Below are 12,555 nucleotides of genomic sequence, written 5' to 3' on the forward strand. Positions count from 1 at the left end.
ATTGAAATGCAGGAGAGAGAAACGTGTCCCCAATAGAGAACAAAAATGCAGCACTGGGTCTCAGGATGAAGCCGTTCATTGTGTGTAACCATCACATTTTCCAAGATCTCTTAAACGGTTTAAGTGTAATCAGCTCTGGATCCCTTTGTGGCGGCTTGAGGAAGCCCACCTCAGCGCTCTGCCTGACTTCAGAGTATTGGTGGTTATCTGACTCTCTGTGTATTCACAGCCACTGCTCGCGCCTTATCAGCAGTCTGGAGCTTGCATGCTCAATCGCCTGATTTGTCAAGGGTGACTCCGAAAGATTCTGATAGGCACTCCACAAATCACCCAGTTGATCTAAAATATCGACCGGCCACAAAAAGTCATTACACACAATAATGGCGGGCAGGACCTTGAAGATGTGACTTAATTAGGTTTCAAATGGCTTCAAAAATGCCTTCAAATCGTCTCCCCTGGAGAGTTATGTGCTCCTGGATTTTCTCAGTGATCACAGGTGTAGAAAGTGAGGCACACTGCTGCTGACAACCCCGCTGCTGCTCCTAACTGTAGGAGATAACAGCAGCACAGAGGGCAGAGATCTGCAGTCACACAAATTCACACCTCGGCTGCTATTGAGCATGCATGTCTGACTCAATCTGCATTTTCCTCACATACTGTAGTAACTATAATAACAGGTGGAGCTAATATAAAAGTAGTTTTTTTTCTCAGGCTTTGATTTGGCCTTTAGTCCCTCAGGACCTTATAACCTCCGAAGTAGGACCTCACTTACTCTGATCACCAGCTTGATAAATGATTGCGAGACAATACATGTGAGATGATGTTTCTGTGTCTAAGCAGTTGGGATGTTTGTTTTCTTTCTCAAAGTTCTGTTCGGTGTCTCCTCACAGAAAACCAAGATCTCCACGTACGATAAGATGTGGGAGTTCATGAGCAGTCGGAGGCACTCGGTGATGGTGAAGAACATCGAGGAGGGCATTCACCGTGTGCTCACCTCGGACTACGCATTCCTCATGGAGTCCACCACCATCGAGTTTGTCATACAGCGTAACTGCAACCTCACCCAGATCGGAGCCCTCATCGACTCCAGGGCCTACGGGGTGGGAACCCCAATGGGTATGTGTCCTATGAATCTAATACACTGTGTCTAGTGAGGCCTAACAAGCTGTTATACCTGTAACATATGAAGTATAAACATTCAAAACTACTGGCTACTCAGTTATTTCAGAGATGGCTACAGCTTTAATTCTGGCAGGGAAAGGTCTCTACTTCTTTGACACGTGCACACTTGGTACTTGAGTAAATTGTCATATTATGTGTTATATTTTAGAGTGTGTATACAAAGAGTAATGTTGGTAGTGACTTGAGCTAGAACTAAAAAAATGTTGATCAGAAGATGGAAAAAAACTTTTATCTCACTGAAAATCATGAACCTTTCTATAAAATGTATTTTAAAGTCTGTTGTTGCAAATTAAAACCTGTGTTAACTGTATTCGGTGCTTTCACGCTGCACCACATGCCTGAGGGTGACCCGTGTACGGGAACAAAATCCTGGGGCGATCTCCAGCAGGCAGAGGAGCAGTGATACATAAACAGTGGGATGAACAGAGAGGGTGGCTCCATAGCAGATTGTCATAATCCAGTTAGAAGATAAACCTTTTGGTTAAATACCTGGAATTATAATTTACAGACAACTAGCTAGACAATATGACCTGTTTCTTACTCTTTCAATTAGAGAGGATTGTGAAATAGTCCCCACAGTGTTTAAGCCTCCTGTAAGCATGGCTGTTCAACAACAAGCTGCCTCACGAAGAATGAACATAATATTTGTAACATTTAAAAAACATATTAACATACTACATGGACTACAGTGTATCATGGGAGTTTTCTATCTGGTCTGGTTCAGTTGATTCTCAGTGGACATCTTCCAGACTTCAGTTAGTATAAACATTAATATTCTGATATTAACCCAATACAGGCAACAGTCTGAATAAGACACTGAGATGTAAATAGCATGTGCTGATAATAAATAATATTTGTTGTGTAGACATGTATACATCGTAATCGCATTATAACGTCCTATTGGAGCTTTCAGTTAATTTTGCTACAAAGAGATACGAGTTTGCCTTGTGACACAAACAGGAACATGGATGGAATATTCCATTGTAACCTTGTGCAAACATCATGATCACAATAATTTCTTCCTCAGAAGCTCAGTTGTCACAATCTTGCTGCTTTTGTAAACGTAGTCAGGCTCATAGGGTGTTTTTATGTTGTTCCTCCTACCTTTCAAAGAATAGGATTGCCATAAGTTATAAAATCTTATATATAACAGATAAGACATGAAAATCAAAAGAATATGGAAATCACCCATTATCTGTAAGATGTGGGTTGATTGTTGGACAAGAGTGTTAGCCTTCAGTAATCTCCCCCCGTAGAGGGCAGATGATATCCGGTGGCTGTATTGTCCTGACAAACCAGGGAAATGTCATCTGGGACACGGCGTGTTGGCAAGGTCGTTTGCTGCTGTTTGTGTATGCTCTGCTGCTCACACACACACAAGGTAATTTGAGTGACTGTGGCTGTGTGTGAAAACAGTGGAGGTAGGCTGTATTTTCTTTGCGTGATTGCATTTCCTGACTGATGTGCGCCTTTTGATGGTGTGTTTGTGTGTGTCTTTGTGTATGTGGATACGCATTTCTCTAGGTGACTGTGTACTTGACGATAGCATGGAACTTACATTGCATGTGTTTTACTGCTTTCTGTGACTGTATCATTTATTCATATTATACATGTTGTTGCTTGTTTGGGTATATGTGTGTGTGTGTGTCACTGAAAGAAAGAAAGGAAGCTAACGAGAGTGAAGGGAATGTGAATGCACCGCACAGCTGTTGTACTTACGACCAAAAAAAAGAGGGGTGTTAGTATCATTACTCCCCGGTGGCCCATTCACATGCAGTCAGGACAAGGTATTTAAATTGCTAAATCTACCCTTTTATTAGCCTTTACCATATGCAGCCTGTATTCTCACATAGTCGGGACATTTAGCATATATTTCACTGACAGAGAGTAGGTGTTGGACTGCATTAGCACCTGGGCTCCAATAGAGATGTAGCACTCGGTGCTCGGCCCCTCGGCAACTCCCTCAGCTCAGTAATGGACAGACATAGTTCACCTCCCAGGTGTTAGTCATTGTCAGTCTAATGGTGTGTTTCCATCCATTTAACACCTACTGGCAAATCCTGTTAATTCTCAGGACAACACTCCAACGTATTAAGGGCTTAAGAACAATGACAGATTCTGTATGTGTCACTTAATGGCAGTTTTTCATTCCACTTTCATCCCAGATATGTCCAGCTATTTTTAAACCGAGATAATTAATCAAGATAATGATATATTTCATTCCGTTACCGAATTTCCATTTGTCCATGTGTCAGAATTGTGGTTGTCGGCCAGAAGCATCAAAATGTACACTTTATCCAGTGTTTGGTTCACAGTTATTTATGACAGACTTCCTAGATCTTGTTTTATAATTATATAATTTATATAGACACTACATGAGTAGTGGAGCACTTGGGAAACATCGTCCTGTTTCCCAAGTGCTCCAGAGAAACCTGGATTAATTTATTCGAGAAGAGACCCATGAATAGAATTTATTTCTGGGTTAAAACACCCTCAACAAGAAGGAATTCAAAGAATGTAATCACTGACGGAACATTATACGAGTTAAAGACAACTTTATAGACTTGTGGAGTAAGTAACTATTTTTGTAATTTGAAAATTTGCACAAAACTTCCTCATAATATGATCTGCAGTACTATTATCTTTTGTATTAGTACTGTACCTGCGGCTGGGCCTCAGTTGGCTGTCCCTTAATTGCCGGTCTCCTACTGTCCTCACTTTGAAGTGTATTTCAGCAACAAGCTGAACCCCAACCGCTCCTATGATCTGGCCAGCGCCATACATTGTAGCCAACTGTTTTTGTGTGTGCGTGTATTTGTGTGTGTGTGGTGGGGTGAGTGTACCAGCAGATTGACACTGAGAAGTGCTAGGTCACAGTCCAGTAAACTTCCATGAACATGGTTGGACGTAATGGTCACACAACTGTGAATGAACCAGTGAATATGAAGCATTTGATGCCGGTCATATAATACTTTAAACCTCTTATACTGCTATACTTACACACATGTGATGTTATGATATATACTATTCAAAACTCCAATTCAATGTTGCATAATGCTACAGACTTTTACCAAAGTTCAGTCTCATATTTGCTCTATTTTAATTGAAGGCCCCCACTTCAATTCGAAATGAAATTCATTGAGTTTGAAGATGTCTAGGTAGATAAACTTGTCTGGCCCAAAGTGATAGAAACTCTCCTTTAGACGTGGCTCGACAAGACACAGACAATTCACATTTTAGAGCTGTGCATACATATATATATATTTATTGACTACATTTAATTTCGATCCAAATGTATCTGAACTATGCATCATACGTTATAACTATAGAGGGAATCAGGGCTCGTATCCATATTGTCACATACTTCATGTTGTGGAGTATGAAAAAAATGTGGGATCAAGTCATCTAAAATTATAAAACATCCAGTAAAGATAAAGTATTATATGTTCCAAATCATCAGGGGCAATTTAAATCTCTTGCCCCTGTTCTACCATGAGTGTCTGCCGGGAACCAGGCAGGGATCGTCTGCCTGCCACAGTCTCACAGTGATACGATTTGATTCTGTTTTTTGTAGAAGCCTTTATGTTTGGCTGTGTTTACTGTACTTGATGACCCCAAAGCTGAGTTCTTACTGACTAAGACACAAGAATACTCTCTTTAGTCCTCTTTTTTCTTTCTTGTGACCATTTGCCCTGTTTATGAGTTTTTTGATAGCCTGTGTACATTTCCAATAGGTTGTTAAATGGAATCCCTGCCTGTACTCCCATCACAGGTTTTATTTGCTCATTTTCTACAGGCAGTGTACTGTCTGCTCCTCTGCCCTGGCTGCAGTCTCAGGAGGCTCCGCATTATTCCTCATCCTCCCTTTCTCTTTGTGCCTCTCCCCGATGACTATCAATCTTCATTTACCTTCATTAGGCTGCATTAATCAAACAGGGCAAAGGGGAAAGTGTCTGCGCCGCCTGTCAGCGGCCTGCTGTCCTTTCCAGTCGTCTGTGCTGCTGCTGGGCGGCTGCAGCTTCCACTCATAAACATCCTGAATGCATTTCTGTGTGAGATAGAAAATCTCCAGTGCTGTGACCTACAGTAACGTACTCCACCCTAACCCTCCATCCTCCTCCACCACTTTCACCACTTCCTAAACACTCTCTCCAGTGTGTATGCATGTGTGTGCGTGATAAGGAAGAATATCCGACAGAGAGCTCCAACAGCGGAAAGATGCAGCGCAGACATTCATTCTGTGGAAGTCGTTCATTTAAATACATTTTCCACCGATTCCAAACTTGCAGTACATCACTTATATGTGGTTGATGACAGAGGGAGGAGAGGCCCATTGAAAGAAAGTCTTACAGGATTGTTTATTATGATTGCAGTATCTGATATAGGGTGCACAGAATAGAGAACAGCTGAAAAGACAGAAAGAAGAGTCTTTAGCTATTGATTTAAAACAAATTGAATGTATTTATACACCACATAACTTCTTGGAAGGAGCTATGGTTTATTCGAAGAATGTATTATTCTATAAACTACGAGGCCATCTTAGTATTCAAACACGATAAAGAGTTTGAAACAGCCTTTCAACACATTATAATATACCTGGCTAAACAAAGTTAAACCTGAGGATTGCTACTCTCAATACTCACAAGGCATCTTTATAGAACTAATTACTAGAAAAATACACAGTTACGAAGAATGATGACTATCTTACTCCAGTGCTGCCTGTTTATATAAAAAAAACTGTTGGAGCGGTGGTTATTGTAACAGAACTTCCAGCTGCTGTGGTTGTATCGTATTTTAGAACTATTCTGTTTGGATTTTTCTCTCATTCATTATGTCAGAGGCTTCCACATATATTTACTGATACGACTACAAGGGTAATTCATCTTCTGACACCTTGGCATATTATTATATGACTATATTTTGATGTGTGTGCAGCTCTGTCAAATGAGCACACACAAACTGTGGGCTTTGGGTTATGTATAAATGCCTGAGGTTCAGACTATGACAGCAACTGTATATTTAACATTTTGAATTATTGTTCTTCATGAAAGAGTCACTTTCTAGGCTTTCTCTTACTTGTCATGAGATGGAAGCAGCTTTGTATATAAGACTGATCTTACATACATTTTAAATATTTCGGTATATTTCATTACATATTACATAAATACATACTAACCCACATACATGTAATTGGGAATCAGGAGACAGTTCCAAAGTGCTAGAAACAGAGTATCTCTGTAACCATAGTAAATCAGTCACACCACGGCCTGGCCTCTGCCAGCAGAGCCGCTGACTACTAAGCAACATGCATGGGTATAAATTATCTATCAGATTGTAACTTTCCTCTCAACCATCTGAATAACTCACTGCTGTAAGGTGCTGCTCTTGCTCTGTGTTTAACAATCAAGAAGACAATACAAAAAACACCAGCCGAGCACGTTGCTTTATAACTGATGCTTGCTGCTGGTGCAATAGTTAAACTGACAACAACAACCAATCACAGTTTCCTGCTCGGGACACACAACGTAACATACTTCCATGCTAACGTGCCACGCTATAGCCATTGGGGAAATACATGGGAGATAAACTTCACAATCAGATGAACACACACCAGGTTCACCAGCTGCCTGTGACTCATTCTGGTGTTTGATGACAGACTCGGCCGGTATTTGCATTGACGCGTTTTGATTGCATTCAATTAAACCTGATTTGATTGGCTGGTGCCTCAATGGCCGCTGGAAACACTTTTGAGCATTTCTCAACTTCTCCCACATGCAGCTTTATAAATGAAGTTTAGCAAGACGTGACGTGGCCACATTCAAAGTGAATGAAGCCTGCAATACATCAGACATGTGAGTAAACCTGTTGTGGTGCGACTTCTTCCCTACAGCTCAATGGAAGGGAAACGAGAATTATTATTATCAGCACAAATGAATATCAGTATATTAAAGCTTTGTTTGGCCTCATACCCGATGTCTGCCTCAGAGTAACTCATCCCACTGACTGCAGGCTGTGTGCGTAATTTATTCTGTAGGAGACGGAACAGCAGGTGCTCATATCACCTTTGAGGTCTGTATATTTGCAGGCGCCCTCTAAGATCTTAATGAATGTGACCCAGAGCAGATGATGAGCTCATTGGATGGACCCACTGGGTGATAATCTGCTGATTCTGATGAAAACTGCAGAAACCTATAAGCTCTTATCTCGCGGCTTCCTGCCTAAACCTGTCGTCATGTTTTCCCTCTCACAGCCACTTTACACTTTGATGTCTTCATGTTACTTTTCTACACAGGGAACTCAGTGAGTACATCGTGTGTATCTGCACTTGATAGTACCACAACTGTAGCATTCAGAACTGCTCATATACCAATTTGATTTATTTCTCAGAGGAAGTAGACAGTTTTTTAGGATGAAGAGTCTAACCTTTAAATTGCAGAATATGAAATGCTTTCCACGAAAACCCTGCTACATAATCATTTTAAAAACACCACGTACCGTCTTGTGTGTTTGTAAAATAAATCTCCAGATGCAGGCGAGAAACTCTCTCTAGTAGAAAGACTAATCTTTTCAGGGTCAGGTACTGCAGCACATTTATATCTGTATTTTTCTTTTCCTCATTGAGAGAAAATGAATTAGGGTGGGGTGAGCTATAAACTCTGATCTTGCAGATTACTACATGTCTCATTCTGGATTGAGTACGGCCTGCTCCGCTGTACACTCCCCTGAGTTGACAAATTAAATGGCTCTTTTATGGACATACATGCAAAGGCCTGTGATTTACATTCTGCCAAATACCAGCCAGACCAACTGATGGCAAGATGCTCAGTCTATTTTCAGTCTTATCTCAACATAGCACTGTGTGGACAGCTGTGTGTACATTCAAAGAGCAACAATCGAAACCAGATTCTCAGCAAAATGTAAACAAAAATGTCAAATATACTTTTCATTTCCCAAAGTCTTGAATCTCTGCCATCTGATTAACCCCTCGATGCCATTGTCATCGAAAAATGCACTTTATCAGCTTTACTCAAATTAGGTTTTCGATTTCAAAATGTATGTCTTAAATTGATCCAATTAAAGATGTAAATTCCATGATACAACATATTGTATGATGAGCATTCAATCAGATGTTGAGAGCTCTTTGCAGATACAGTGGGTATAGGAGGGTAAAGGATGTGTAGAAAAAAACCACAATAAGTTGTAGTCAGAAATCTACCTTTTTTTTTACATCCATAGTACTTCTGAAAAAAAATTACAAATATAATTTAACATTTTGAGGTGTACTGCCATGATGTGCAGAACAATGACAAAATTTATGATAAAATGAGAGAAGTGAAGACACAGATGTGTTATTAAGGGTGTTTGTGGGCCGTACTTTTCCATTGCCATCTTGAAGTCACTGTGAAGCAGGTAGTAATCAGGTAGTAACATGAGATCCATGGATGGATGGATGGATGGATTGATTTGGGATGTGGTAGAACACATTGTCAGTAACGTGCAGCTGACAAATCTGGAGAAACTACTGTATCCTATGCAGTCAAGGCAACACTGAGCTGAATCTCAGAGGAATTATTCCGACGTCTTGTGGAATTCGTGCCTGAGGCTGTTTTGAGAGCAAAGGTTTACTCTGCTCATATGCTAATAGTCATTAGCGAAAAGCAGTCGAGTAAACATTCAGCATCTTATTTTCACTTGGTGCTGAGCGTCCCTGTCACCGGTTAGAAACATGCAGGTGGTTTGTCGAATTAGCTTTCAATAGTTGAGCTGTTGAACAGGCCTAGATTAAACTTGGCTGTTGTTGGTTTGTGTACATCACTGTCAGTATAGTTTGTGAGAGAAGAATTCCCAGTCTGTAAGATCCATTTACATCCACAAGTGTGTGTGAGATTTCCAAAGAGCGTAAGATAGCGTTTCATTGTAGGTCACAGTTTCATTCTGAAATCATTAAATGAAGTTTTCCCTTTAGCATCTGGGACAAAAAGTTGATAAAAAAAAAAAGGTGTGTTAGATTAACTGTTCGACAGATTATTTCAGTCTGTCAGATTCATGACACTCCTTCTGGGACCAGGACCATTTAACTGCAGGAGGTTATTAAACCTACTTCACTTTTGAAGCCGGAAAATAGATGACACAATTGTGGTACCAACCTATAGTTGAGTATCGTCCAAATAGCAATTGAAATCAATGTATTGTCAATGCACGATTTGGCCCAGTGGTAGCATGCACATGGTGAATGAGTGGGAACCGGGAATAAAGCCCATTAGGATCCCACAGAAGAGAGCAGGTCGTAGTCATCCCAAAGCACAACAGAGAAGGACCTGGTAGACAGATATGAGACAAACAAAGAGCCAGATCACTGCTGCCAACGAGCAGTAGTTTGTCAGATGGCTGATGAAGACATTGGGGTCCAATTTGTCAAAGGCCAAAGAAAATTCAAATGGAGCCTACATCAGTGGTAAGTATAAAGTCTGAAGGTAAACTTGACTAAAGCGGTATCAGCGCTATGTGTCTCTGAAATCGAATTATTGTGCATGAACAAACATGCTGTGTGTAAAAAACAGAAGAATCCAGAGAGGGACTTATTCGTAGCCGAGTATAAAGGCTGTGATGTTGACAGAACCTTGAAGTATCAGAGCCAAGGCCGAGCTCCCAATGCCATCTGGCTCCCCATAGGAAAATGGTGGAAGATCTGATAGTGTGCAGTATATTTTTTGCAACTCTGATATAAAACCCACTGTGGAAGGAAACGCTGTTGCTCTCTTTTCCGCAGAGCGACAGTCAGTAGGCGGTCAAGAGGCATTGGATTGTTCACCCTTTTCATGTGAATGTGGTTGACACAACTTTTGCCAAAAAAATTCGGCTGGCAGAGTGCGGCACAGGTCTCGACTGTATGACCCGGTAATCATTTTCATCCTGCACATTTGTTTTGATCAGGCAGAGTGGGCCCAGTTTCAAGGCTGCCTGTTACTTGTTGTAGCGGGTGATTTATCTGACACACGTTGGCTTATTGTTCCACTCCAGGGCTGAAGGGAATGCACCTACTCTCGATGACAGTGAATAACAAGGACCGGTTCACAATCCACAATCACCCTCACCATGGAGAGATAGATGCTTTGGAAACACGCTTGGGGGCTTGCTCTGAAATAAAGAGTCCGATACCGGAAGCCCTTTAGTGGAGATAGGACAGAGGAGATGTTTAAGAACGAGGCCACGTGACAGCAGCCACACCACCTCCCGGCTGAGAGCTGCAGCTCAAAGCTCCAACACGGGAGCGCACTTTATTATTATTGTCACTTTTTAGAGTCTGTTGGGGCCACTAAATAATATGGTAGCTAACTGGTGCTGCATACTAACTACTACTCACAGACTGCTGCTCCACCAGAGCTACACAACCAGAATGTTTTCTAATCCAAACATGTTTTCCTCTCAGTGCCCAAGGGAGAGTTCATTTTAAGTGTTTGTGATAATAGGTGTTATAAGTAGTTTTTTTTTTTTTTTAAATTAGTCAAGTGGCATTCAAATCCTGATTGCAGCATATAGGCTTGTACCACAGGGAGGTTTGAGGAGTGTGAGTTTGTTTTCTTACAAGTCTTTACCCTTCAGGTTTAATCAGGGATCTCAACATGTGACTGGTTTTGATCAGCAGAGCAGAGGAAGGGGCTGCAGTGCTTTATCTGAGTGGAGAACGGCAGGATTAAAGGTGCAGGTGTAACTGGGAAAAGCCGAAAAGAGGGGAGAATTCTTTGGGCGCTCTGCAGACATCTCACATGTGCAGAAGGGAACATTACGAATCTTGCTTTGGGAACGTTCACCTATTAAGCCTTGGAAAGGGCTCAAAGTGAAAACATTCGCACGGATTAAGCGTGGCGACTGGTTTTAATTAGACCACTATAGATGTTAGAATGAGTGGAACTATGAGTCCCCATCGATGTATTTTAGGTTTACTGTTGTTGGGCTCATGGGAACAATGGCATGACATTTCAGTCATTTCCACTTTTTTCATTGTGCATGTCTAACATTGTAAAATATTAATGCTAATGTGTAACATTACCATTAGTGCATACTGAAACATAAAGGGACTTTTAAATGAAATTCTCCAGTAAACCAAACTAGATACAGAAATGAAGGAGTCAAAATGTGCTTTGCAGATTTGGGAACACAAGGGAAATAAGAGGCTCTATAACCACAACATTAAATAAATAGAAAAACTAAATAATAACGATGGAATTTATTATGGTGGTATTTGGCTTTTAACCCAACTATTGGATAAATATTGGATACAATTATATGCATACTAGAAAAAAGACCTGATGGCACAGTCAGCTAAGTATAAGTATGTTTCATAACTGAGGGGCTATTATAGCTCAAATTAAACCTGAGAGGCCTTTGAAGACAGTAAGGGTTTGTGTCAATTTAAAGCTTTGTAATAGCTTAAATTAGAAAATTAAGCTATTACAAGATTCTATATTAACTTAAACAGCTTAATTTTTAAATGAGCAATGCATCATCAAAACGATTTCACAAATTACAGACTCAGTTGGAAAATATGGGACACATGAAGCCATGAAATTGATAGCAGGGACGACCCAACCTTCTTGACACGGTCATCGGAACAACTGAATCAAATGGAACACCCACATTTCAACAACAACCGCCGCTGACTGTTTTGTCATTGTTGAGTTCAAGGAGGTTTTGGAAAGTCCAACAAATTTAAATCTTTGTCAACGAAATGATAAACTATATTATGTTTATTAAAGAGCGTAACTAAGGACAACATACAAAAACCCTTGTCACCGTGGTACCAAAAACAAATGCGCAGAAATGCTTGTAGAACAGTCAAGGACAAAAGTCAAGAGAAACAAACAGCAGTCTGCTTTAACTGTTACTTGAAATATAACCATGGGTTATGCACTCAATACTAAAACTAGAAATTGATTGATCATCCAAGTCAGTATTCAGTAACACTAACAAACCATGTTGTCACAGACAAGACAAAGGCACTGATCTGGTCATGTTGGTTGCTCACGCTGACCGCCTCTTTTTGGTCCTTCAGGCTCTCCGTACAGGGATAGGATCACTATTGCCATCCTGCAGCTTCAGGAGGAAGGGAAGCTGCACATGATGAAGGAGAAGTGGTGGAGAGGAAACGGCTGTCCAGAGGAGGAGAGCAAGGAGGCCAGCGCCCTCGGAGTGCAGAACATCGGAGGGATCTTCATCGTCCTCGCCGCCGGACTTGTCCTCTCCGTGTTCGTGGCTGTGGGGGAGTTCATCTACAAGTCCAGACAGAACGCACAACTTGAAAAGGTAAGAACCAACTCTGACAGTCATCTTTGCTTTGTTACTTAAAACAATGATAGCAGAATTTCTTACCAT

The 12,555-nt window shown here is 40.9% G+C and overlaps 1 protein-coding gene across 2 annotated transcripts in view; it reads left to right on the forward strand.

Moving 5' to 3' along the window:
• Positions 1–12,555, forward strand: part of grik2 (glutamate receptor, ionotropic, kainate 2) — a 217,797-nt gene that overhangs the window by 183,348 nt on the left and 21,894 nt on the right. For both annotated transcript variants that reach the window (XM_053433343.1, XM_053433342.1), the window contains exons 14-15: positions 891–1,116; positions 12,236–12,486. In XM_053433343.1, the coding sequence (XP_053289318.1) occupies positions 891–1,116; positions 12,236–12,486 (477 nt within the window). The remainder of the gene's footprint in view (positions 1–890; positions 1,117–12,235; positions 12,487–12,555) is intronic.

This window comes from Pleuronectes platessa, chromosome 10 (genome assembly GCF_947347685.1).
Source record: "Pleuronectes platessa chromosome 10, fPlePla1.1, whole genome shotgun sequence".
Taxonomy (NCBI): Eukaryota; Metazoa; Chordata; class Actinopteri; order Pleuronectiformes; family Pleuronectidae; genus Pleuronectes; species Pleuronectes platessa.